Genomic DNA, 27027 nt, shown 5'->3' on the forward strand with positions numbered 1-27027 from the left:
CCGGGCTCCCCAGCCCGGCGGGAGGAGCCGCCCCCTCGCTCCGGAGCCAGGGCCCGCTGCGGCCGCCGCCCCCTGCCCCACTGCCCGCCATGGAGAGCTTCGTGCGGAGCCGCCGGGCCGCCCTGCAGGTACCGGGCGGGGCGCTGGGGGGCAGGGGCCGGGGGGAGCTATGGGGGGCAGAGTCTGGAGGGGGCACTGGGGGGTGAGGGGCTGTGGAAGGAGCGGGAGCTATGGGGGGGAGCAGGAAGGGGGGTATGGGGTGATGGGCTGTGGAAATAGGGGGAGCTACGGGGGGCAGAGGCTGGGGGGAGCAGGAGGGGGCACTTGGGGGGGTGAGGGGCTGTGGAAGGAGCGGGAGCTATGGGGGGCAGGGGCAGGGGGGAGCAGGAGGGGACACACGGGTGAGGGCCTGTGGAGCTATGGGGGGCAGGGGGGAGCAGGAGGGGGCACTGGGGGGTGAGGGGCTGTGGAAGGAGCAGCAGCTATGGGGGGCAGGGGCAGGGGGGAGCAGGAGGGGGGCACTGGGGGGGTGAAGGGCTGTGGAAGGAGCGGGAGCTATGGGGGGCAGGGGCAGCAGGAGGGGGGTATGGGGTGATGAGGGGCTGTGGAAATAGGGGAGCTATGGGGGGCAGGGGCTGGGGGGAGCAGGAGGGGCATGGGGGGTTGAGGGCTTGTGGAAAGAGCGGGAACTATGGGGAGCAGGGGCTGGGCAGAGCAGGAGGGGACATGGGGGGTGAGGGGCTCTGGAGCTATGGGGGGCAGTGGAAGCAGGAGGGAGGCATGGGGGGATGAGGGGCTGTGGAAGCAGTGGGAGCTATTGGGGGCAGAGGCTGGAGGGGAGCAGGAGGGGGGCACTGGGGGGATGAGGGACTGTGGAAGGAACGGGCGCTATGGAGGGGCTGGAGGGAGGGCATGGGGGGCCCATGGGCTGGGGAGAGCACAGGGAGACCATAGAGGGAGCTTCATCTCTGACTCCCACAAAGCTTCCCCTCCACCGCCCTCCTCACAAACCCCAGCTCTCCCTGCTGCTCCCCCAGCCTTGGTGCCCCCTGAACTTCCCCTTGCTGCTCCCCCCAGAACCACACAGCCTGGTCCTGTCTCTCCCGCACCCCAACCCACCTCCCGCACTTGCTGCTCCCCAGCCTGACCTCCACTCCACAGCTCACCCCACTCTCACCCTGTCCATCGCTGCCCCCCACTGCTCCTTGCTCCTTTAGTCCATGGTCCCCTTTGCCTCCCAGCACCCACCAACCGCTGCCCCCGATTCCTCCCCCATCCATCCATGCCCGGTCCTCCAGCTTCCTCCATGCCCCTCCAAACCTCCCCATCCCCCCTTCAATCTCTGCTTCCCCTAACCCCATGGTCCCCCTCCATGCTGCCCCCATGACCTTCTATCTCCCCTCATCCTGGCTCTGGGACTGGCCTGGGATCTAGGCTAAGGTGCCAAGATGCTGCAGGGATGGGCACCAATGTAAGAGCCTAGTTTGATGTAGCCCATTTATACCTGCAGAACTAGGACAAAGTGTACCCGGGGACTGAATTATTCTCTCTTTGGTGGCGGGACTTAACCAGCACTTAGCCAAACATATTGGTCCTGGAACTGACCTTATACCTCGACCTAGAAAATCACGGTGCTCTGATTACTATCGTGCTTTCCCCCTGCCCCTGCAGCTTTTCGAAAATGACATTAGCAGCTGATCTCTCCTGATCCAGGAGAGTTAGAGACGGTTAGAGACTGAGGCTGGCATCTTCAAAGGATCCTTACAGGGAAGTTAGACTCCCATATCCCACTGACTTTCAGTGAAAGGTGGGTACCAAACTCCTTTCAAGTTCCGAGGAGAATCCCAGCCTAAGACTTTCTACTACTGGGGTGCTGGACTCTGAAGCACTGTCTGCTGTCTTAAGAACCCCTAGAACCAGTGACAGCTAAAATCATGGGTGAATTTAAGTAGAGAACGAAATTTAAACAAGATACACCTTTAAAGTGACTTACCAGAGATTATAAGAAATATATATACCCCACTTCAAATCACAGGAGGGTCAATTTTCCAGGGGTGTCTAGTTCTGTTGTTTCATGTGATGCTGGACTTAAATTCTACCATCAGGCTAGCGTTTTGTTTTGGTGCAGTTCAAATTGGCTTTTGCATATCCTGGACCCATATAATTTCCTTTACCTGCGGGACCCGTTGACTGACAAATATTATGAAAACAGGCTGAAGTTGTGGAAACAAAGGGGCTGGTGTTTAATGTTAGTGTGTATGGGCAGGGAGAGGGAGTGTCAGAAGTGGATGCACAAAATGACTCAGTTTTTGCCCTTAGGGAGAAGCTGTTGTTTTCATGTCTTTAGCATTTTCAGTTCTGCTGTGATGGGCAGCTGTGCACAGTGCTAAAGTGAACAGGTTACAGTGTCAAAATAAGAAGCGCAGGAAATAGAGGTGGTAAAGACCTGTTAGAATTTAGTGTCGCCTTGTTTGTATTGGAGACTTCTCTCCAGGAATGAAGTAGACCTTGGCTGTAACACTGAACAGATACATTTTAGAAATTAAGGTGCTCCACTAATTTGAAAATCAGCAAAGGTCTCGCTTGCTAGTATACATGTGATCTCTGCCCAGGCTATAAACTCATGGTAAGGGCGAAGTTGTGTGTCAGATCCGAGACTTTACTGCACTGTGAATCTGGAGAGAATTCTCTTTGCACTGGGCTAGGGCACCCTCACCAATGTGTAACTCTCCAACAGCAGTCACAGGCTGACAGCTCTGTATGATGTGGGGCATTCTGACATGTGAGCAAAGTGGCAAAAGAATGGACTTGTGGTTAAGACACGTGACTGCGAGTCAGGAAACATGGGTTCTGTTCCTGCCGCAGACGTCCAATGTCACATGAGACAAGTCTCTGGGCCTCAGTTTCCCCATCTGTACAACACCTCCCTATTGCACAGGGCTGTGGGAGCGGAACATCTGACATCATATATCTTTGGAGCAACCTTTTCAGAGACGGGTTAGCATAGAGTGCTGTAAGCATGTTCAAAAGGACCCTATAGATGAAGACCTGTTAGTCAAATGAAATATGAGTGGGCCCTCCTTTAGGGATTCATTCCGGCCTCCGGGCCCTGCTTGTCTTTTCAAGGCCTAGTACTTTTTTGCTTTGCTTATGTGAAATAAATTAGTAAGGCTGGGATATGCAATTAAACAGTCATCGCTGGCCTCTGAAGTATTTGAGATGGTGATATACTTGAGAAGCTTGGGGATGTCGTGATTAGCATGAACCTATCAGAAACAGCGTAATCCATGTGGGGAAATGAAAATGGAAGATTCCCTGCCTCTTACAATAGAGTGTGTTTCTTCCCATCTCCCCAAGTGTGCCAAAATTCAAGTGAAGGCAACAGTTCTATGCAAGCAGGTTTGTGTGGGGTAAACAGCTGAGAATTGCTGAGTGTTTTATTACAATGAGTTTTGACATCCCAGTGCTGTTTGTGGCCATTCCACGAGTTTGCGTTTGGGCAGAAATTCTCATGCCACGAGCTCCTCTGTCTCTCTGCATCTGGAAAATGTCATTCATCTTATTTGATCAAGGGATACAAAAATATTAAAACCCCCAAAACCTTGATAACGTGATACAATGCTTTTTGTAGAGACATTCTAATGGATGCAATGGAGAATTAGGTCACTCAGCTAGCTACAGGCCGTGACAATATCAGTGTGCTTGAGGAGCAATGGAAGATATGAAAGAAGAGTCTTGTCTATTTTGATCCTGTTTACTATGCAATTTAAATTACATTTCTCTTCTAATAGCTTTAGATTTCCTAACCAGAGTGTAGCGCTGTCATGCTTCTCTACACTGATACCTTGTTATGGTAAGGTAATTATAGATGAGTATTTTAATGCAGTTCTTTGAGGAGAGACATGAGCTAGTCAGCAGCAGGTAATATGTTTAATCTCTCTCTGCACAGAGGTGTAAAAATATCAACTGAGATTTAAAAGGAATCTATTTGACATTTCAGTATACAGTAGAAACTCCCTATTTCTTGGCTAATCCCCGGCTTTGATCGTTCTTTCTGAAAACCCTCCCCAGTTCTTGGGGGGTGGGGGGAGGGAATAAATAGCAAAGCTAATTCAGTGATGTCTCCTGTTACTAATACTTACTGTTGTTATTCGTAGTAGGGTAACACTCAGAGGCTCCAGCTGAGATCAGGGCCCCATTGAGCCTCGTGCTGCACAGACACTGAATAACTGAGATGAGGGGCCCGTCATACTGGCTGCTGCATGCACACAGAGAGACCGAGATCTGGGGCCCATTGTGCCAGCCGCTGCGCACACACACAGAGTAAGAAACGGTCCCTGTCCTGAAGAGTTTACGATCTAAATAGACAAAAGGTGGAAGGAGAGGAAGAAGATTATCCCCTCTTTGCAGATGGGAAAACTGAGGTGCAGAGCAATTTCATTGACTTTCCTAGAACCCAGATCTCCTGGGTCCCAGTCTAGTGCCTTAGCTGCAAGACCAACCTTCCTCCCCACAGTTACAAAGTGCTATGAAGAATTATCCCCACTTTCCCTAGTGTTTCTTTCACGGTGAAATGGATAGGTTAGCAACATGGTGTCTTACCCATTCCAGGAGCGGCTCATCTTCCCCAGTGTTGAGTGTGTGTTTTGAATGCTAGGCCATGGACTGCATGCGTTTCACATGTCTGTCTCCAAGGGTGAGGCCGTCAGCAGATGCCCAAAGGACTCTTGAATTAGTGCTAAAATTGCCTCATCGCGATCTGTTTGTGCCCCCTGCGTCTGTTCCTGGAGATGCTGCTTGCGGTGACCCTGAAGCTGCTGCTTTTTGGCTGGTGACACTTGTGGGAGAAGCACAGGGCCTCCATAAGGTGAGGCAGGCATTCCTGTCCTCCCATCCCATGGAGGTTATGCTGAAGGACAGTCCCCCACCTTTCCATGTTGCTAGAGTCTTGAAGGCAGGTGACACCCAATAAACCTACCTTCCAGTGCTGCAGTGAGGAGGGGAGGGCTGGGACACTGACTCCCAAAGAGTAGGACTTCACTTCTCCTTTCTCCTTCCCCCCCTGCTGCCTGGTATCGTTGCCCGTCCTGCTCACCAACCGGCCTGCTTCTCTGCGCTGGGTAGCAGAGAGGACCTAGCGGTGGGTCTAAGGCCTTATTTAACACAAGGGTTTTTAGCCAGTGGTGTATCGCATTGTGTTCACTGCCTCGGGCCTGATTCTTCCTTGCTCTGCACCATGTGCAATCGCTGACACAGTGCAGGTTTCAAGATCGGGTATTTATTTTTCGGGGCTGTAAAAATGCAAGGGGTGGTTAAAAAGGAATAGTCTTCCCCAGTGCACAATTGACTTCCTGTATGCTGGGGTTATTTTTGCCTTCCTCTGAAGCATCAGCGATGGGCTACAGCTGGAGATGGGAGACTGGACGGGGTGGGGCAGTGCTCTGAGGTGATACCGAGAATCCTTTTTTCTTAGATGCCTGGCTGGTGGGTCTTGCTCACATATTCAGGGTCTCGAAGGAATTTCCTCCCCTGGGCACGTTCCACCTAATCAGTTCCCTGCCATTGGTGGAACCTTGGTCTCTCCTGTTCTCTGCCTGTGGCACACAGTTTAGTCTCCTGAGAGCTGAAATGTTTTGGTTTAGTCTATGGGCTTAATATTGGGGTGTCTGGGTGAAATGTGTGATACAGGAGGCCAGACTAGATGATCTAATCCAGGGGTCAGCAATTTTCGGCAGGTGGCCCATCAGGGTAATCCACTGGCAGACCGCGAGACATTTTGTTTACGTTGACCATCTGCAGGCACGGCCCCCCGCATCTCCCAGTGACCGCGGTTCGCCATTCCCGGCACCTGATCTAATCGGTCTCTTCCAACCTTAAACTCGCATGAAACTATAAAAAAGCAGCATATGTCTTTGGTTCTAAGTGCTCCATGGTGCATGGTTTGCTCTAGGAAGCCTCCTTCGCCCCATTGTTAACGTAAATCATCACCCAGCTCTTAGAACCGTATTTCCCGTCTTTATGGTCTCCACTGGAGTTGTCTGGGTTACCAAAAGCAAATGGACCTGGCAGCGTACCCCGGCAGGACTGTTTCAGACCAGGGCGGAAGGAACTAATTCAAAGCTAAAGGGCCCTCACAGATGTCATTCAGCTGCTCCATCTCTCTGATGGGAGCGGGGAGTGCCCTGCTCTGACTGCATCTGTGGCAGTAGGACCTGGGGAGAAGAACAGTTGTTGGTAAATAGGTCCCTGGCCATGTACTCAAATCTGCCTCGCTGCTGAATCAGTGTTGGGTTTATACAGACTTTGCACCGGGGCGAATGAGGCCCGTACGATACACACGCTGCATTGGTGTAAGGCTTCGTTTATATCTGCGCTAGGGATCGGCCTCAGCATAACTACTCCGGTGGCTAAAAGCCAGGCCATAGACAAAGCCTGAGTGGTGGGGTGTAACCTAAATGCTGACCTGGTGAAGGGGTCCCCTTGTTCTGGAGATCAAACAGCACACAGAGAGGGGTGGAAGTGTGGAGAGCTGGGACAAAAAGCTGCTTTCTCCTGGCCTGACGGACTCTGCTGGCTGCAGAGAGGAGCTGGGAGGATGAATGCAGGGTGGGTGTTCTTCCATAATAACTGTTTGTTTGGGGCTGCACATAAACAAGCCTCTGTGTGCGGCTCACTGAGTGTGGCCTGTTTGCGCCAAGCGCATCAGTGACGTCGTCTGGCTGCTATTCGTGTGCGTCTTTGCCTGCCGCAAAAATAAGTCTGCTGCATTTGCTTGAGACTCGCGTGAGGTCATGCTTATGCTGGGCCTGCAAATTAATGCTGCCTGCCTGTGAGACAATGCACGTTACCTTTGCAAGGCTAAAAAGAAAAAGAAAAGTTGGGCAGGAGAAAAGGTGATGTTAAAACCCTGAGTGGCAGTGTGGCTCAATGGGACAGCACGTTGAACTGGGCCTCCTGGGTTCTAGACCTAGCTCTGCCAGTGACCGCAGGCAAATCATTTTCCCATTCTCTGCCTCAGTTTCCCCTCCCTTTCCGTTTTGTTTACTTAGGCTGTAAGCTCTTGGCAGCAGGAACTGTCCTGGGTACAGTGCCTGACATAGTGGGGTTCCACTCTCAGTGCAGACCTCTCTAGGCACTGCGGTAAATTGCTCTGAATACTGCCCTGGCCCAAGCAGAGTGGTGACCCAGGCACCCAAGTGATTTATTCAGAGTCGACGAGGTTTGGACTCTTCAGCGTCTAGATTTTTTTTTTGAAAATGGGAGTTAGGCTCCTAAGTCCCTTTTGAAAATGTTCCACTAAGTGAATTGTGTAAGGAAGTCTGAGGCAAAACAGGGACTTGAACCCACATCTCCTGAGCCCCAGGCTGGTATTTTAACCACTGCACCATCCCTCCTCTCTAGATCCAGCTCACTATCCTGTCTCTCCTAGAGGCCAGAACCAGCTGCTTCAGAGGAAGGTGCAAGCCACCCTTACAGTGGGCCGCTACGGAATAACCTTCTTGTAAAGGAATTTTCTTCCTGTCACCTTCACTTAGAGTCAGTGTATGCCCTGAAGCAGGAAGATTTATTTCCCTTCTGATCTTTTCTTTAATCCCACCTAAAGTATCTTTGGAGGCCCTCATTACCAGTATAAAAGACCAATCCTTGTGAATCTGACTGAGCTGTTCGCCTCGCTGAAATCTTGTGATTTGTGAAATCAGTGAGTCCCACAGGCCAGGTGCACGCTGTATAGAAATAAAACCATTTCCTTTCCACAGTCTGTTACTGACTGCCTTCTGCTGAATAATATCCCCTTGTTCTAACCAGGCCCCTGGACTGAGCACGAGAGCATACTCCCTCCCGGAGCTGAGTCTTGTGTTCTGGGAAGATAACTCGAACTGTCCCAAGTTCTCTTCTCTCCATTGTCAGCTATTTTCATACTCAATCATATTCCCTCTCACACGTCGCTTCTGAAAACTAAACCGTCTCCGCCTTTTCAATCTGGATGTTTTCCCATAAGGTCCTCTCTGTTCTGGCAATCTCGTTCTGGAATAGCGGGGCCAGAATTGAATCCAGTATCCCAGGAAGAGAGCTACCATTGCTAGAGGTATTATTATTTTTTATTTGGATTGCAGTCCCAGGATCAAAAATCGAGATATGCCTGGTGTTATAGAAGTGAGTCAGTGCTGACTAGGATAAAGCAACTCTCCTATATGGTGGTGCAGTCATTGAGTCAAGGCGGGATGTCTTTGTACAATATACATGCCTGCCCACCCAGAAGGTATGGGCTCGATGCAGAAGTTACTGGGTGAGGTTCTGTGGCTGGTGGTATGTAGTAGATCAGACTACATGCTCAGAATGGTCCCATAAAAATCTAGGTCTCTATGAATATGCTGCTTGTATTATTTAGATGGAAAGACAATTTTAATTGCCTTTGCTCCCCTGAAAAAAATCCATTCTGATTCCAAAAGGTGCCAGGGTGTCTCTTACAATCCTAATGGATCAGACCTGTCATGTTGATTTAATGTGTTTGCAGGAATGGCTGGGACATCGCTGCCATTCCCAGATAGCGCAAAGGTAAATTAGCTTTGAAAAGGCTGCACACATCCCTCTCCGAGACCTTTGAGTGCCTTTTAGTGCAAATTGCTTGTGCATTTCTCGATGAGGTTGTTTTCTTTCCTCCCCGGGGGCCATATGCTGCTGTTTTGCATGTTCGCTCGGTAACATGCAGCTCTTATCTCTGCTCCATAAATGCATTATCCCAGCCTTGCTTATCTAAAGTGCTTGGCCAGCCAGCGCCCAGCGCTTCGAACCCGGCACCGAGTGTGTCCGCCTGTTCTCTTGACAGTAACTGGGAAACGGATGCTGCCTCTTTGCACCTGGGAGGAATGGCAAATCGCTTTTAGGGAGCTGGTGCAAATCTGCCTTGTTTGCTGTCTGACAAGGAGGGCTTCTTTGCTGCTGCATCCGTTTGCTTTTGCAGGTACCAAAAGCTTCATTCATAAGTGGTCACCGAGACCTTGCTACCCACGTGTAGTTTCCAGGCTCACTTTTCATTGGCAAGTTTCAGCACCGGAGCAAAAGGGCCAGTGTAGAGATTGGAGCGTCGGAACCAGCTCAGAGGCCGTAAGAGTCTCAGCCAACCCTTCACCCCACATTCACATTGAACCTCAAATGTCTTGGGGCTGATTCTTCTTTTGCCCTGCACTTCGTGCAGTCACGTACGCTGTTGTAAAATGCTGGCAGGTCAGCATAGTTGTGCTGTTGTAAATGACTTCATGGCAAACAGAGAATCATGCCCCTCCGTTTTAAACTCCCTCCTTCATCCCTTTCCGTTTTCCTTGCATCTGAATTTCTGGCTGCAGCCAGAGGAGTCTGCTTATCTTCCCACGTGCACTGACCTAATACTGGTCTAAACTGGAGTTACAGGAGTAAAATGGTGTGAAAGGAGAATCTGGCCCACAGCTTGTTCTTGCAGCTCTCTTTGCACATGCCTTCCCTCCCCCCTCCCCCCCCAGATGTTTTAGAACCAAAGAGAATCGATAGCAGCTGGCGTTTCGATTGCGTCTCTTGACGAGCCGGTTATGGGCCTGCTGTGTTAGGAGCACAGCGTCCTGAGATCTGGCTGCCTGTGTTTTGTTATAGGCTGCCAGAAACCTTCTCTTTTGCTCCGTGAACCCCAGATGTTTATCTCCCCTTCAAAACACAGAGCAGCCTACTGACCCCCTGTGAGCACAGAGCAAAGCAATCGCCAGTGGTACCGACATTGCCTTCCTCCAAGGGCCATTTGTATGCAGCAGGCCTCACACCCTCTCTGTGCTGTTGGACAATATTGGATTATTAACCTTATTTTACAGGCACAAAGTTTCAGAGCTAGGAATGGGCCCCAGGAGTCCTGATACCCAGGGCCCTGGTCTGAGCACGAGAGCGTGCTCCCTCCCAGAGCTGAGTCCTGGCTCCCAGTCCCCTGGTTTAGCCACTGAACGACGCTGGCGAGTGGAAAACATTGGTGCAGCTCCTTCTTGATGTGTTCCCGAAGGGATTCCATTCCTTTGTCAGTTTCATGCTGGGTCAAGGTGGTCACTGCGGGGCTGACAGCCCGGTGTGCGTCTCTGAACACTGCCAGTCTGTGAACCTGGGGGAGTGGGAGGCGAATCTGGCACTACAGAGAGTGCTTGCGGGTGCGTCTCTAATCAGCTGAACGTCTCCCCCTATATTGGCTCCTCTAACCCAGAGGTGGCCGGTGACTGTTACCTTTGGAGCATCTTGGTGGCTGGGTCGGGCATATGCTCTGGGGGCCCGGGGATTGCTCAGAAGATGAACTTGGGAGCCTCAGGTCCTTAAGCCAGCAAAGGGTCTAGAATGACCAAGGCTTCCTGGGCCAGACAGAGAGGAGCCGGGCGGGAAGACCCTGTCATGTCAGCTCCCCAGCTCAGCCTGCCCACAGGGGAGACGGTGCGTGTTTTCCTTCTGCATCAGCTCATAGGAGTGAGTCTTTTTCCCGTGCAAGCGACATTGGGCCTGCTCTGCCTGGATTCAAAGCCTGCTGTCTCTTGGCAGGAGCATGTCCAGCACAGGCAGGAAGTCCACGTGGTGCTGGGGAATGAAGCCTGCGATCTGGACTCCATGGTGTCGGCGCTTGCCCTGGCTTATTACTTGGCAAAGGTGAGTGCTGCCCTGAGGCTTGGCTCCGCTTTGGAGCTCTGCTTCGGCTGGGGTGGAATTAACAGGGATGGGGAGGGAAGGGGCTCTCTCTGTGCAAGGGGGCACATGGGGCAATTGGGTTGGTGACCACATAGCACTGAGACCAATGCACACTAGGGCTGCTGTGTGATGCCTGGACCCCCCTGGGCTGGGCTTTCCATAGCCAAGGCCTGCTGCTAATTGTCCCTGAGGTTCACTGTGTTCTCCTGCAGACCTCTCTGGAGTCCAGGGCGGCATTCATCCCTGTGCTGAACATCCCCCGCTCGGAGTTCCCCTTGCGCACAGAGAGCGCCTTCCTCCTGCAGGAGCAGCAGATCCCCGACAGCTGCCTGATCTTCCGGGATGAGATCGACCTGCATGCGCTGCACCGGGCTGGCCTCCTCTCCTTGACACTGGTTGACCACCACATCCTGACGAGGCAAGTGGAGAGGCGGTGCGGGGGACTTAGCAGATCTGGGGGGGCTAATCCTGGCTCTGCCACCGACCTACTGGGTGACCTTGGGCAAGTCACTTCCCCTCTTCGTGCCTCAGTTTCCCCATCTGTAAAATGAGGCCAAGGACACTGAGCCACCTTTATAAAGTTTTGAGATGTACGGATGGAACACGCGATACGGCAGCTCGGTGTTATCATTAAATCACTGGTGGGGGCTCCAGGCAGGACGGAGTGGGGAGTAAATGATGGGCGAATGAAGACATTATTACTTGTATTGTGGTACAATCCTGGCCCAGGACCCTGTTGTGCTAGGCACCATACGGATGCAGAACAGAAGGAGGGCCTCTGCCCCTACGAGCTTGCAATCGAAGTAGATGATATTGCTTAGCCTTATAAACAGAGGGACTGTCTTGTCCACGGCGTGGATGGCATCCTTGCTGGATTATGAAAGACGGGTGCACAAGGGCAGGTGGGAACCCCTAAAGCAGAGGTGGGCAAACTATGGCCCACGGGCACATCTGGCCCGCGGGCCCATCCTGCCCGGTCCCTGAGCTCCTGGCTGGAGAGGCTAACCCCCAGCCCCTCCCCCACTGTCCCTCCTCCCCCGCAGCCTCAGCTCACAGCATCACTAGTGCTCTGCCCCACTGCTCCTGCCGGGCAGCGTGGCTAGCTCTGGCCGTGCGGCGGGGCTCCAAGCTCCTGCCACTCTGAGTGGCATGGTAAGGGGGCGGGGTGCCGGGGGGTTGGATAAGGGGCAGGGGGTCCCCAGTGGGCAGTCAGGGGACAGAGAGCAGAGGGAAGCTGGGGGGGGCGGAGGTTCTGGGGGGGTGGTGAGGGGACAGGGAGCAGGGGGCGGTTGGATAGGCATGGGAGTCCTGGGGGCCCTGTTGGGGGCGTGGGTGTGGATAGGGGTCAGGGGGCAGTTGGACGGGGCAGAGGTTCGGGGGGGGCAGTCAGGGAGCGGGAAGTGGGAGGGGGCGGATAGGGGGCGGGGGCCAGGCTGTTTGGGGAGGCACAGCCTTCCCCACCTGGCTCTCCATACAGTTTCGCGACCCTGATGTGGCCCTCGAGCCAAAAAGTTTGCCCACCCCTGCCCTAGAGGAGCGATTGACTCACTTTTAAAATATTCCTAATCTTGCTGTCAGCTCATGACTCATGGGCACTGGGGAAGAGACGGGTCTTTCCCAGGGACAGCTCCCTGCACATGGGGTCAGCATGGGACAAGTCACAGAGGGCTTGGGCCGGGTGGGTTGCTACCCACCACAGCAGATCTGATGTCCAGACAAGTTCATGAACCTTTCAGCTGCCTTGGGAGGAGCCGGGAGACCTCTCGTGGCTGGAAGGGACCTACAGACAGGAGCCACGGCGTCCCCACAGCTGCTCTGCATCCCTGGGTGCTCTGGGAGGGTTTTGCTAAAGGGGATGAGGTGTAAAATCTCTGATATGAGCAGGCAGGTGTGCGCAGCATCCCCCTGCGTCTCTGTGAACCCGAACACGATGGCATTTTCCCTTCGTCTTCTACATGTGTGTCTGCCGTCCTTTCCTGTGCCCGCCTTGCCGCCACCCCACCCCATTCCTACACCACCCTCACCCCTGCCCACGCTCCATGTATTGTCTCCCCCTCTACATGGCTACCCCAACCTCACCGCCCCTCCCCCCCCCCGCAGTTGCCATATCATCCTTTCCCTGTTTAGGGGCTGAAAACCCCCTCCCCTCACTGCAGCACCGCCCTCAGCCCAGCACCTTTGCATGTGCATGTCAGTATATTTTCAGTGTAGAGGAAATAAGCCCCCATCGGCCTTTATTGGTGGGGGGCGGGGTAAGAAAAGAGCCCGAGAGGAGGAATTTTCAGTCCGTCCCCAGGGTGATGCTATAAATACACAATAATGCCCACCAGGGTGCGCCATAACGCCCTTGGATGCTCTCGGGTGGATGGTGTAGCCAAAAGGACAGATTCCATCCCTGGGGTGACTCCATTGACCCTAAGTCCCTCATTTTGGCGTGGGGGTGGGGGGAGAAATTGCAGAGAGAAACGCCTGGGGACGAAACCGGGGTCTTTCTCGGCCTGCGCCCACCTCTCCGGGGGGGGGTGCTCTCACAGGCACCGCCGCTCACGTCCCCGTCTTGCCCGCCCAGCGAAGACGCAGCCCTGGAGGAGGCCGTGATCGAGGTGATCGACCATCGGCCCCTGGAGAGGGAGCCTCGGTGCAGAGTCACCGCGGAGCTGGTGGGCTCCTGCGCCACGCTGGTGACGGAGAGGATTGTGCAGGGCCCAGCGGAGCTGTTGGACAGACAGACGGCCGCCCTGCTACTCGGTGAGAACGGTGCTAGCCTGTTTTGACGTTCAGGGAGGGGTGTAGAGTTCTGGGGCGGAGACCCACAGCTGCAAGTATCAGGCCCGTCTCCCAGGCTGTATCCTGCTGGCTGTAAAACCGACCCCTAAGCAGCAGCATGCTCAGCAGGGCTGCATCTGCACCAACCCAGGAAGCAGCAAATCCTGGACTCCTGCAAGGCCAGTCTATTGCAGCAGGGCTTTGCTTAGGGGAGATGTAACAAGCACCTGTCTAGACCCCAAGGGTCTAACTCCCCAGCTCATGTCTAAGATCACAAAAAATGTGTATGGTCTCTGTTTGCTCCTGGCTTGGCTCACACTGTGTTTCTGTGTCAACTGCTGCTCCCTTTGCTTTAAAGGTACAATACTTCTGGATTGTGTTAATATGACTCCAGAAGCTGGGAAAGTGACTCCCAAAGACAGTCAGTACGTTGCCCTGTTGGAATCCAAGTTCCCAGACCTCCCAGCAAGGAGCGTCCTGTTTGAGGCTCTGCAGACAGCGAAGTTCGATGTGTCAGGTACCAGCTTTTCGCGGATTGATCGGGGATCAAGTGGGACAGATGGGGAAGGCAGGGGCTGCGTGGAGCTTATATAGTTGGAGGCATTAAATCAGACAAGTATCCGAATTCATCTGAAAACAGTCCAAGAATCCACCTAGCAGAGTGGTCAGAGGGTTGTGTGTGTGAATGATGTCTGAGTCTTTTGGATCGTCAAAACGCAAAGCTCCCTGGAAGTGATCCAAGCTCCCGCTGGGAATGAACATCCCTCTTCGTTCACGTTTGCCCCTCTCATTTTTCCAGGGCTCACTACGGACCAGATGCTGCGAAAGGATCTTAAGGCGCTGTCGAGCGACGGGCTCGTTCTGGCCATCAGTGCTGTGTACGTGACGCTGGAGGTAAGGATCAATAAAACATGGGGATACTGAGGCGCAGGGAAGTGAAGTGACTTGCCCCGGACCACAGAGGGAGTCGGTGGCGGAGCTGGGAATAGAGCCCAGGAGTGAAAGCACCTTTTGCCTGCTGGGTAGCTGTGCATTTTGCTATTTAAATGTTATCCTGTGCAAGTGGGAAGAAGCTGATCCTACATTGGGAGCTAGGTTTTCTCCCTAGCCCTGCCAGTGAAGTGGGGAATAATGCTGCCCATCTACCTCGCAGGGCAATGGAGGGTTTTCTATCTCTCCGTGGTACTTATCAGTGTAGTATCTGAGCACCTTCCCACACAACCCGGCTCTGAGGCAGAGCAATGCTGTTATCCCCATCATACAGGTGGGGAACTGAGTCACAGAGAGGGAACTTGCCCAAGGTCACCCAGCAGGCCAGTGGCTGAGCTGGGAATAGAACCCAGGTCTCCTACATCCCAGTCTGTTGCTCTATCCATTAGATCACACTGCTGCCAAATAGGCATTCCTTCTCCAAGGAGCCTATAGTCTGAACAGTTCAGACATAACAGGTGCATGAGACAGGTGGGTGGTGCTGGGGGTGGGGGAGGACGACAGGGTAGTAAGACGGGCGGGAGCTGGCAGCGTTGCCTGCCGTCCTGTCCCGTCGCGTGCCTGTGCGTTCTGGACTCTGACGCCGCTCGCTGGTCTTGCCTAGGCCTTCCTGCAGCGGCCTGGCTTGCAGCAGGACCTGTGCGCCTTCTGCCAGCGATATGGCTACGGCGGGTTGGTAGCCATGACAATATCCTTCAATGAGCGGAACGAGCCATTCCGGCAGCTCGCGGTGTACAGCCAGCACGCGGCGGTGCGCACAGCGGTGAGCATAGTTGGGGCATGCTGCCTACCTGCCCGGGGTCTGCCCTCAGATTCTCAAGGGATATTCCAGAGCCGCCCGCCCTTCCTCAGTGACCAGTCCCAGAAGCCCATGCATATAACAAACTGAGGGCAAGCACTAGATCCCCTGCTTGCGCCCTGATCCTGTACAGCATTTAAACAGGTGCTTTACTGCAGTCACATAGAATCATAGGACTGGAGGGGACCTCAAGAGGTCATCTAGTCCAGTCCCGTGCACTCATGGCAGGACTAAGTATTATCTAGACCATCCCTGACAGAGGTTTGTCCAACCTGCTCTTAAAAGTCTCCAATGATGGAGATTCCACAACCTCCCCGGGCAATTTATTCCAGTGCTTAACCACCCTGACAGTTAGGAAGTTTTTCCTAATGTCCAGCCTAAACCTCCCTTGCTGCAATTTAAGCCCATTACTTCTTGTCCTGTCCTCAGAGGTTACGAGAACAATATTTCTCCCTCCTCCTTGTAACAACCGTTTATGTACATGGAAACTGCTATCCTGGCCCCCTTCAGTCTTCTCTTCTCCAGACTAGACAAACTCATTTTTTTCAGCCTTCCCTCATAGGTCATGTTTTCTAGACATGTATGACTTAGATTCTGACCCAGCAAAGCACTTATCTGACTTGCTCTCATAGTGGCCCATTGCTCTAGTCTGGCCGTTGCTTGACCCCTGATAATCCCTGCCCCCAAAGCTGCCCCTCCCTGCCGCCCCCATCTTGGGAACCTCTAGAAATGGAGCAAGGGGAGGAACTGGACCTTGGTTGTTGCTTCTGCAAAGAGCCCAGAGCAGAAACGGATTTGCTCCTGCTGCAGATGGGGCAGAATGTGAAGGGGTTTGGGAGCCAAAGCTTGGGATCTGGGGGTTTTGTTTGTACAACGTAAAACACAAGGGAGCTGCCTGCAGGAAGAGCCCCCGCTGGGTATCAGACTCTCTGGGTGCCCCTGGATTTGTGAATTCCCAGATCAGCGTGCTGGGCTATAACCAGCACCTTCCTCTTTGCTGCAGTGGCGGGTGGCTGGCTGGGAGAGGATTTATAGGGTGGTGGCGCGTCCCTGGTGGGTTACCTCCTCCGGCCCCCGCCCTCCTGCGGACCTGACCCCCAGCTCAGCAGAGCGCTGAAGTCCTGTGGGAATCAGTCCCTTATGAAACACCCACCCAAGTGCTTTGCTGAATCGGGGCCCAGGTGCACAAACTGTGCAGCACCTTCCACGGCTGTCTGGTTCCAAGCACCGTCCACCCTGGAAACCGGCTCACCTGCCTGTTGTGCCGAGCTCCCAGCCGAGCCGCTCTCCACCCAAGTGGAAGCAAAACCGCTTGAGAGCCCTGTTCCCCTCCCCCCGCCACCTCGGTGGGTGTTTCTAGGTCCCCGCGAATCCCCCCTCCCTCAACCCCTCAAGGCTCAGCACTGCAGCCCTGCCCATCAGAGCTTGTTCATGCCACGGTCGCTCCCGTAGCTGGTGGGGTAGCTGCTGAGCTGTGTAGGCTTCGGCGTTCACCCTTCGGCTCCAAGGCCACCCCCAGCGCAGCAGCCCACGTGCCTGCAGAGTTTGCTTCGGTGCTTTCCAGAGCCTGGCGAGAACGAGAGTGGGGGCGGAGGGGGGAGGCCATGTTTACTCCCCCCATCCCCAGCCATGCAGCAACGGCTCCCCCCACCACCACCCCCTCCGATCCCTCGCCACCGCTCGTCACTCATTAACCGTGGTCAAAGGTTTAAAGCCGTGGGAGGGATCGTGGGCTAATCGCCCGGGTGGGTCAGAGATCACAGCAGCCGAGGGGACCGAGCGGGAGACAGCAGCCTTAGAGATGAGAGGTAAGAGGCTCCTTTTTCCATCCCTGCAACCGGCTCTGCTCCAACGGGAAATGCCCTCCGTGTGATCCTGCCCCGACGTGCACCCTCGGCACCTCCCGCACCCAGTGCTTTGCCTCTGGAGGCTGAATCCAGAGGCTGGACTAGGCAGATACAAGCTGAATGATGATCATTAGAAACCAGCCTGTCTCCCCCGGCTGCCGACACACACACCTCTGCCCTGTCAGCCGCTGTCCACTCATTTTACTTGTTCCTTAACGCTCAGCTCTGAGCTCGCGGTCCCCTGGGGTTCTCTGGGGGGGGCGTGAAACCCTTCCCTGGGCTGTGGGGGACACGTGTGTTTTCTCTCAGTTGACTGGCTTCCCAGGCACGGGAGACTTGGAGTCTGACACTCAGCTACCCTAATAAGGGTAGCTCCTTTGGAGTCTGTGGGCCAGATCTCCGGCTGGTGTAAATCCGCCTTAGCTCCATTGGAGTCTGTGGGCCAGAGCCACAGCTGGTGTAAATCCATCGTAGCTCCATTGGAGTCTGTGGGCCAGATCCCTGATTGGAGCCCCAGCAGATTTACCCCATTGGAATCCATGGGCCAGATCCCCGGCTGGTGTAAATCAGTGTCGCTCTCTTGGGATGTGCCGACTGACACCAACTGAGGATCTGGCCCGCTCTCTGGCAGACTGAGCAACCTGGGAGCTGTATCCAAGCTTGTGGGGAGAGCGACCCTGGGATCAGAAGGGCCTGGCTGGGAGCACCGAGAGCAGAGACCCCAGCTCTGGGCTCTGCTTGCACCCTGGCATTGCAGACCTGCTACAGCAGCACTGGTGGGGTGCAGCAGAATGGGGCTCCCGCCCAGGATCCAATCAGTGTGAGGCAAGCTATGTATAATTCCCTCTCCCCTCAAATGGTGTAAATCCGTGGAGCTGCACCAGTTTACAACCGGGGGGGATCTGGCCCTGAGCATATCCGAATAACCTGGCTAGTGCCCCAAACAGCAAAAATGTAGGAGGGGAGTTGGGGGGTCAGCCCAGTACAGCTCCGGCTTTGCTGTACTATGCGTGTCATGATCCCATCCCTGCTGCATTGTGACAGCAGGTTCAGCCTTCGGGAGGGTCCTTGGCTCTCAGCCGGCTCCTCACCCCCTCGTGTTTCTGTCCCCAATAGGTATGTGGCGTTCTGGAGCGTGCTAATAACCCGCCCCTGGACCTCTCCCCTCTGGGGAGCCTCTACCCCAACCTCTGTGCCTACCACCAAGGCAACACAGTTGCATCACGTAAGAAAGTCCTCCCGATCCTTAAAGACTTCCTAAGGGAGCGGGGCACAGCGGCTGGCACCATGCATCCTGTGGACAAAGATTCCTGTGGCACGACGAGACCAGAGCCAAAAGACTCCTCTGCCGGTTGCGGTGAAAGCGACGAGAACCCGGAGGACTCGGATGTGGCCGGCGAAGCGGGTGCCCTGGAGTACGAGCCAAGGGGCAGGAGAGATCCAGGCAGGTGCCCGAGGCATGGGGATGTCTTGCTGGAGGACGATGCCCCGTTGCCTCCCACCCCCATGAACAGCCTGGTGGATGAGTGCCCTCTGGACAGGGGGCTGCCCAAGCTGTCGGTGGAGGCGATCTTCGAGAAGTTCAGCCACATCACGGTGGTGCGCCCCTCTGCCAGCAGCAGCCCCGAGAAGAAATGACACCGGGGCTGGTGCCCGCTCGGGTTTCAGGGAAGCGATTGCAATCCTGGCGCTCTGGGATTAGATGCGTGGCCTCTTTCTGTGTGTGGATGAAACACGTCCGTCTGTCTCACGGGGACGTGGACCCTGGCCTCTGCAATAAAAGCCAGACACAGGCACTTTTGTCAGCGATGCTCCAGAACCGACTTCCAGCCAGCTCCTCCTCCAGCAGGGAATTTCATGGGAAAGCCAAACCAAAACACCAGCAGCGTGGCACCCCCCCCCCCAATGCAAAGTGCAGCTGCACTTTAAAGGCACCGAGGGGTTTGATCCTGACCAGACTGTGCCCACAAGTACCACCTCCTTCTTCTCTGTTACAGTGATTTCTTTAAACCCTGCCCTGGCGCAACCCCAGCTGCCTCTTGCGTCACCGTGCCCTAGGTCGTGAGCGGTTGTGCTGTGTTATGCGGAAGAATGCCCAGGTCCAGCAGCCCCTGAGTCCCATTCCACGTTGTGTCCCCTTCCTGTGTGCACCGGCTTACCCCTCGCATCGTGGGAGGGGAGATCTCGGCCCCACTCTTGTTGAACCCTGTGTGGATTTGGCAGCGTCGTTTCCACCCAGAATCCCCCGTCGGGGAACAGCAATAAAGGAGAGGAACTTCTCTCCCGTCTCCTCTCCTTCCGGTCCATGTGACACAGTCGGCCGTCGTGCCTCCTGTGAGCCATTGGGTCTGCCATGTACCTGCCTGCCTGCGCAGCACCGTGCGTAAAGGAAAACTCTTCCTTCCCATCGTCCCCATTATCTGTGGTCATCATTGTCCAGTCCCTTTGAAACCCTGGCTGGGCAGCTTTGGAAAGTGACCCCCGGGGCAGTGAATTCCAGCCAGCTGTCCGAGGGTTGTGTGAAGGGGTTTCTAGTGATTGGTTCCTAAAGCTCTGCCTTGGAAAGCGACCGTGAAAGGGAGCTGAGCCCAGGGCCAGGACAAACTGCTTTGAGGTCCTGTTAGCAAACCAGGGCCAGCCCGGCTCTGTGGGGAGGGGGCTGGGGTCTCTCCTTGTTAGCCCCATGGGAACAGCCCAGCTCTGCGGGGAGGAGGCTGGGGTTTATTCCTCCTTGTGCATCATGTATGGAATCATTACTAATTTCCAGTTACAGGTTTTATAGGGCATTTTTGTTGTCGTCCCCCTCCCGCCTGCCCGGTGCACAAGAAGGAAGGAGCCTGGCTTGACTTTTGGAGCCCTGGCTGAGTTTGCAGGGCTCGCAATGAGGAAAACCCTCCTCAGTGCTCGTGAATTGGGCGTGTTTGCTTCTGAGTCACTGAGGGAATAACCACAAAATCCCAGCCTGCTGTCTTTACTGGCCTACTGGAGAGCTGAGCTACCTGTCCCTTGGCACGGTCCAACCTGCGGGTGGGGAAATGGATGGTACAGAATGCCCCAGTGCGTCCGTCCCTTCTCCCGAGGGGACTGGCAGGGTGTCCCTGTGACCCACAGCATAGTTCCCCTTTGAAAGTAGCCATTAATGAGGTACTTTTCAGGTGGCGACTATTCGTTAAACTATCTAAGGGGCCACACTATCAGCTTGCCCTTAACTCAGCCTCTTTTGGTGTGGGCTCACTTGATTTCAGGCGCGGTTTCATGTCTACAATTCTGTGGGCTGGCAATTCAGAGTGCCTGAGGCCTTGTCTACGTGGGAAATTTGCACCAGTTCAAGTGAAATTGGCTTTTTAACCAGTATTGTTAAATCCGTGCAAACCCCTGCGTGGGCTCTGAGGGGGGGAGGGGCTTATTTCAGTTTAATTTAAGCCAGTTCCCAATTGGCTTCAGTTAAACAAAATCAGCCACTCGTAACGGAAATCAGTTTCCACACGGGTTATAGCCGTATATTGATTTAAATTCACACCATGGATTTATGCCAGTGCAAATGTCCCATGTAGCCACGACCTTAAATGATTTATGCTTGCCACCTAGCAGCTTCCGTTGTTCAGAGGGATGGGTGTGAGATTCCCCTTGTCCTCAGAGGGTAGGGGGTGGGAGATGAGCTCTTTAGATAATCTGGCCCCAAAGGAACATGTGATCCCATTTTATTTAGGTAGCTACATAGGAACGGAGCCCTCCGGCAAACTTGGCCCCATGGTCCTGACTCTTGTCTGCAAATCAGGAGTTCAAGCAGCAAATTGACCGAAATTGCAGGTTGGTACAATTGGGCCTGCAAAAACCGGAAACTCTGGCCTCGAAATCTTTTCCAGGCTCCGTTCCTTGGAAATGGCCCTAGTCCGCCGCCCTGCTGGTGCTTTTGTTGTTAAGGACGGACTTCCACCCTGGGGCAGTCGTTCTAATGCACCTGGCACCCAGAAACTGGCCTTCTCCAGAATTGTCATTCTGGGCTCTCACATGATAATTGTAATGGGCCTGTGCCTCCTAGAGAGGCCTCAGGTACTGACACTGCAGGTTAGCAAGTAACTGCGTGTGCCCCCAAGCCGGGTCCACTCTGTGGGACACTTGCATGAAGGGGAAAAACTCCCTGACCCCATAGTCCGACCCCCGTGTAACCCCATTGTCTGCGGTGGCTGTGAATAAGCCTCGGGTGCTAGAACCCCCAGGCGTGTTCCTCAGTGCGTCATGAATTCCCCTCCTCCCTTTGATCTTGAGAATCATCTAACCCCGGTACGTCTCTGTGGTATGTGCACCCTAGAGAGACCCCCTTGTGGCGGAGCCCTGAGCCTCCTACGCTACTGTCTGTGTCTGTCCATACGTCCCACAACCAAAGGCTCTAACAGGTGGGGAGCTGCACTGATGGACGACGTCGATACCAGGAAATGAATGCTGTGTCTGAATCCCTCTCGATTTAGTAGCTATAATGCGGTCTGTCTATGAAAGCAACGTGCATCCTTATTCATGGAGGACACCTCGAGAGGTTCAGGCTCCGAGGCTGTCAGTCCTACACCGTGCACCAGAAGTAAGACAGAACCAGGTATGCAGGGTGTGATCTCCCTCTTTGTGTGTATTGTAGTGGTATGCAGGAGCCCCAGTCACAGACCAAGACCCCATGGTGCTAGGTGCCGTACAAACACAGAACAGACAATCTGTGTCCTAAAGAGCAGGGAAGCAGAAAGGCCCTGGAGGGTTTAATGAAAGCTTTAGTTACTGCCTGGTAGAGTTGGGGGTGACATTACATAGCCCTTTTCGAAGTTGTCTTTGCCACACCCCTCTGGGTGAGTGTGGTCATTATACCTGCTGTGCAGCTGGGGGAAACTGAGGCACAGCGGGGGATGTGTCCTACCATCAGCGAGTTGGTGTCCACTGTGGTATGATTTCAGGAGCTCCCAGCTCAGGCTGCCCCACATGGTAATCAAAGGAGCCAGGATGCGTTTGCGATCTGTGGGGCAAAGAAAATCTGCTTTGGGGTGAGGGGTGGGGGAAGGGAGATATTGAACTTGTGGGGAGTGGGGTAGGAAAACTCTCAGTTCTATCAGAGCTGGGGTTTAATTCACCCTTGTGCAGGGATAGGGGAGCAGCACAAAGCTTAATGCATCACATAAGCCAGCAAAATTGGCCTCCGTGCCCTGATTTAGGAAAGCATCCCTATTCAGGAGGGGTGCTTAAAATTAAACACGTGCTTAAGTGATTTCCTGAGTCGGGGTTGGATAGATCTTTGGAGAGGGGGGTGTCAATTTCACTCTGGATGCAGGCTGCTGTTAAACTGGGTATCAGCTGAAGTAACATACAGTATGTAATAAAGGCAAAACAAGATGAGAAGCAGCTTTATTTCAATGGAGGGGACCGAGGCACAGTGAAGAGAATGCGGTTTGCTTTTTCATCCAGTGTAGCATTGTGTAAATCACATTTTAGCAAGAGAACCAATGAGCACCTCAGTTGTCACTGTGGGTCCGTAAGCCTTTCTGTTCCATTCCCAGCAAGCCCCTCCACAGCGGAGTGAGCGGCTGTTCTCAGCTGGCAGGGTTTCCGATGGTAACGTTTTGTTAGTCTTTTTTTTTTTTTTTAAATGATTTGATATGGTAATTTCCCTTCCAACACTTTTGGGGTGTTGTATTTTTATGTAGGCCGCAGGTCTACTAAAATGTGCTACGTTTCAAAATTTATTTCAAAATTGTTGTATGAAAAAAGAGAAATATTACGTAACCAAAGTCTTTTTTGTTTTTGTAATTCTGATGATCTTGCATTTTAAGGATTAAATTTGTGTGCTTTCCTGGCTGTGTTGTTGTTTGTGTGTGTGTGTATTTTAACACACACACGCTCTCCCCCTGCTCATGGTGGTGTATATTTTAGAACCACCACCCCTCATCCACCCCCCCATTCATGGTTAAGGATTCTGTGACTTTCCGTGACTTCTGCAGCGGCCAGTGTGGCTGGTTCCAGGGTTGCCCAAGCGGGGTTGCCGCTGCTGGGGCAGTTTGGGTGTGGGAGGGGGCTCGGGGTTGGGGTGAGGGGGGGCGCTTATTGGGGGGGGGCTTCCCGAAAGTGGCCAGCACGTCCCTCTAGCTCCTAGGCGGAGGGGCCGGGGGGCTCTGCATGCCGCCGCTGCCCGGAGGCACCACCCCCACAGCTCCTATTGGCTGTGGTTCCCGGCCAATGGGAGCTGCCTGCCCCACCAGCACCAGCAGGGGTCCCGGGCTACCCCCCCCCCCCGCGCTCCTCCTCAGAGCACCCCTGGCCCAAGTTTTACTCATGGGTATAGTGCAAGTCATGGACAGGTCACAGGCCGTGAATTTTTGTTTACTGCCCGTGACCTGTCCATGACTTTTACTAAAAATACCCGTGACTAAAACGTAGCCTTATTCATGGTATTTGTTGTGTGGATCATAATCAAACACAAAAGACCGAACAACCCTTTTTGTGACAAATTCTGCTCTTGCTTAGATGCAGGTGGATTGACGACCTCTTCTGGATCTAAAAGCACCAGCCTCTCCATCTTGCGCTAAAAGAGCACGTGACTCACTGTTAGCTCTTAGGCAGTAGCAGACTTATCAGGCTCTGTGCTCTGTAGTCACTAGAGAGGGCTAAAGAACCACACTGGTATCCTCACACCCATTTCACAAATTTGAGGGGTGTGTCTGGAGGGCAGGGCTGCCTCCGTGATAAGACTGAAGAGTGGGGAGGACAGAGGGTGAAATTCACCCATGTGCAGAGGGAACGTGAGTGGTGCACAGAGCAGCCCCCCTCCTCAAAGCGGAGCAAGTTTCTCCAGGAGGCTTGATTTGCCATCTCCTTGCACCAGTGCAGAGTGGGGCGTGAAACTCCGCTGCATCACAATGGTAGCATTGTTGCGCTTACTTTGCACTGGTGTAAAAGACAGCCCTGTGACAATCATGGCATGAACACGAGACGTTAGATAAAAACATAAATTCTCTTGCTGGAAGGTCATAACAACACAACTGTATTTCTTAGCATTCAGAATGATAATACATAAGAACCCCAAAACAGAGAGAGGCAAAACGGGCTGCTCCCTAAAACAGAGGCACAGCTCGATACACCTTGCTCTAGGCTGGCTCTCTGTAGAGACTGAACATTACTGCTAGATCCAGTCTTACGCTTCCCTACAGAGCTCTTGCAAGCAGAACCAGGAAAAAGCCCTGAAATTTAAAGTGACAGTTTACACTTTTAAACTGTTTTAAGACACTCCAAGCACAAAGGTGCAGTGCAATGCCAAAGGGGGCCTGTGATGACCACCATAAAAGCGCAAATGTTGAGGTGCCTATGCCAGTTAAGCACCCACATCTCTTTGAAATTTCAAAGGCTGCTTTGGAAATTTCGGTCTAAACACTCCTTTCCTTCTGCCAGAGCTGGATTAAAGGTCCCTTGTAAAGAGAAAAGTAAACTGGGGTCACACCCATATTTTTACTGCCTTGTTTTGTTTAAAGGCCTGAAAGCCTTTTAAAATTGGCCCTGCTTGGTTTTATACTTTTAGAAATATCAGGCATATCAATTCTCTTTTCTGCTGCATGGGCTCAGAGAACTAAATGGGGAGCAGCCTCCCGGGAGCTGGGAGGATCTTTAATGAAGAGAGCATTCTTCCCAACTGTTTGCCGAGCATTTGAGTTAAATGGGTGTTTGTTTTTTTAAAGGATGCCTAAAGTTAAGCATATGCTCAAGTGCTTAACTAAGACTAAAAAAAGATAGATAGTTTTTTGTTTTGTTTTTTTGGTCAGATCACTGTTTAAACACATTTATGAGTCACACTTTGCCCCGACTTGCTTTTTTCAGTCAAATGTGTAACCGAAGCTCCGGTATTTACCTAATAGTTCCTGGCAGTGGCAGCATCCCATTGTAATGAGGAAAATAAATGTTTGATTTTGCAGCTTGAAAGACAAAACACAATAGCTGAGGTGCTAAGCAGGGTTCTCTCTCCCCTACCTTTACCAGACACACACTTTGATTGCTTAGCTTTGAAAGGGTAGGGAGGGTCGGGGGGAACAGAAAAAGCTTTACGGGCCTGTTCCTGAACTAGTGGAGAATTGGCAAGATTGTGCCACAAGAAATAATGAAACCGGATTGAGATGGGGAGCGCCTTTTATCCAGGCTCAGTCAAACTTTTAGTTATTGTTAACGCCAATTTAAAACTCAAAGGCCTGACCGGGGAGAGGGGAGGGAGAAAAACTTTCTTTGTTAAAGATACAACAGTCTGACCCTATCCTTAAAGGCTGAAAAACACTCTCAGTCCATATCACTGGGCCCTGCAAAAGCAGGGATGGCCGGCTTTGAAAGCCTTACGGCTGTTCTTTTTTTAAAAAAAACCAAAACAACAACCCTGCTTTGATGACTCAATTCAACTACATGAGCAAGAGGTTTGGAGGCTCATCTAAGCGGAAAGACCAGTCTTCCCACAATTCCGCAGTGAGCATCAGTTCGTTCCACCCTGGAAACATGACATCATCAGAGCACGCTGTCATTGGCCGAGCAGTACCTCTGAGGGCAGATGCAGACACAGCTGACGGATCCCTGGTGCCAATGATCAGATCACGCCTGGGTTGGAAAAGTCACCCTTGTATGTAGACTGAAGAAGGCGTGTGCGCACAAGCGTCTGTGCACAAGCGTACGCACAGGTCTATGTTCGATTGTAAGGCCAGAGGGGCCTATTAGCTCATCTAGTCTGACCTGTATAACAGGGGCTGGAGAATTGCACCCTATTACCTTGTATGAGTTTTGTTTATTTTAAAGGGCTGCTGGAAGATACGAACTGCGGACCATTTGTGATGAAGCTGGGGAAAATTCCCCCCTGAATTCTGAAACTCTGCTGCATGACGGAAACAGCATTTGTTGGACTTCTCTATATTACCAGAGCAATTTAAGGCCCAAACTGAGATCAGGGTCACATTGTGCTGGCTGTTGCACAGACACAACCTGAGAGACTCTCTGCCCCAAAGAACTCCCAGTCTAGATAGGCAAAGACAGGCTGATAGTTGTCATTTTACAGATGGGAAAACTGAGGTCCAGAGCGATGGTGCGATGTGTCAAAGGTCACACAGGAAGTTAGTGGCGGAGCTGGGAACTACATGCAGGGGTCTTAGTCCCCTCACTCAGCCCCAAGAAAGTTCTACCACTTAATTAGAGCTTTTTTTTGAGCTGAGTTGCTCAAAGCCCTCCCGTCCGACAGCCTGGTGAGCGGCACGGACGGACAAGGGGGTTCCGTGACGAGCCCAAGGGTGAGTTCGTTCTGCACACCGTTCCTTTTCCTTTTCAGTACAGCATGTGTCCCCTTACGTACAGGGCAGGGACGCTGGGGAATCCCGAAAGCCAGGGCCAAGGCGTGACTGTGTTTCTGAGTGAAGTGTGTGGCAGAGAAAACAGGAAGCCGGTGAGGCAGTGGCTGGTCCTTGAAGCAGGGGAAGTGGCGGCGGGGGGGGGAGGGGGGGGCATGTTGCTGCGGCAACCCACATGCCAAGTGTGGTTCCTGGCAGCTGCCCGTCGGTGTTTTGCAGCAACCCAGGCTGCTCTGAGTCAATGGAAAAGCTGAGCTGGGCCTGGAGGCCGGGGGAGGGTTTGTCGGTGTCATTAACGGCCCTGGTCACTTCCCCTGGATGCTGGCCCAGCACACTAGAGAGCAGGTCGGGGCTCAAATTCTTGCTGGGGCCTCATATTCCCCCATCCTGGGGTTCCTGCCCATGAGAGAGGCTGGGAGCCAGAGACTGCAAGCTCCTTCACGGTGGGGACCGTCTTTTTGCTCTCTTTTTCTGCAGCACCTAGCACATCTAGGTACAACTGCGATACAGAGGATGCCTTTGGATCCCTCAGTGCTGCCTCCCTAGTTGGCGAGGGGGGGGGGGAATTTTGGCTATTGCCTGGCACTCCTTGTCCTTTTGCCCT

General features: G+C 53.3%; 1 protein-coding gene across 1 annotated transcript; it reads left to right on the top strand.

Annotated features, from left to right (window-relative positions):
* Window positions 1-22917, top strand: PRUNE1 (prune exopolyphosphatase 1). The gene is made up of 8 exons (XM_048828392.2): window positions 1-128; window positions 10540-10644; window positions 10896-11101; window positions 13253-13431; window positions 13808-13966; window positions 14249-14343; window positions 15044-15202; window positions 18202-22917. The coding sequence occupies exons 1-8, from the start codon at window positions 90-92 to the stop codon at window positions 18721-18723; spliced, it is 1464 nt and encodes a 487-aa protein (XP_048684349.2). The 5' UTR covers window positions 1-89; the 3' UTR covers window positions 18724-22917.
* The last annotated feature ends 4110 nt before the right edge of the window (window positions 22918-27027 follow it).

This window comes from Caretta caretta, chromosome 24 (genome assembly GCF_965140235.1).
Source record: "Caretta caretta isolate rCarCar2 chromosome 24, rCarCar1.hap1, whole genome shotgun sequence".
NCBI classification, from domain to species: Eukaryota; Metazoa; Chordata; order Testudines; family Cheloniidae; genus Caretta; species Caretta caretta.

Bases quoted from the DNA above. Each gene is read 5' to 3' on its own strand.
- PRUNE1 (XM_048828392.2), top strand. From the start codon at position 90: ATGGAGAGCTTCGTGCGGAGCCGCCGGGCCGCCCTGCAG. The intron at 13,432-13,807 runs GTGAGAACGGTG...TTTGCTTTAAAG, and splicing joins GACGGCCGCCCTGCTACTCG to GTACAATACTTCTGGATTGT. The intron at 14,344-15,043 runs GTAAGGATCAAT...GGTCTTGCCTAG, and splicing joins CTGTGTACGTGACGCTGGAG to GCCTTCCTGCAGCGGCCTGG.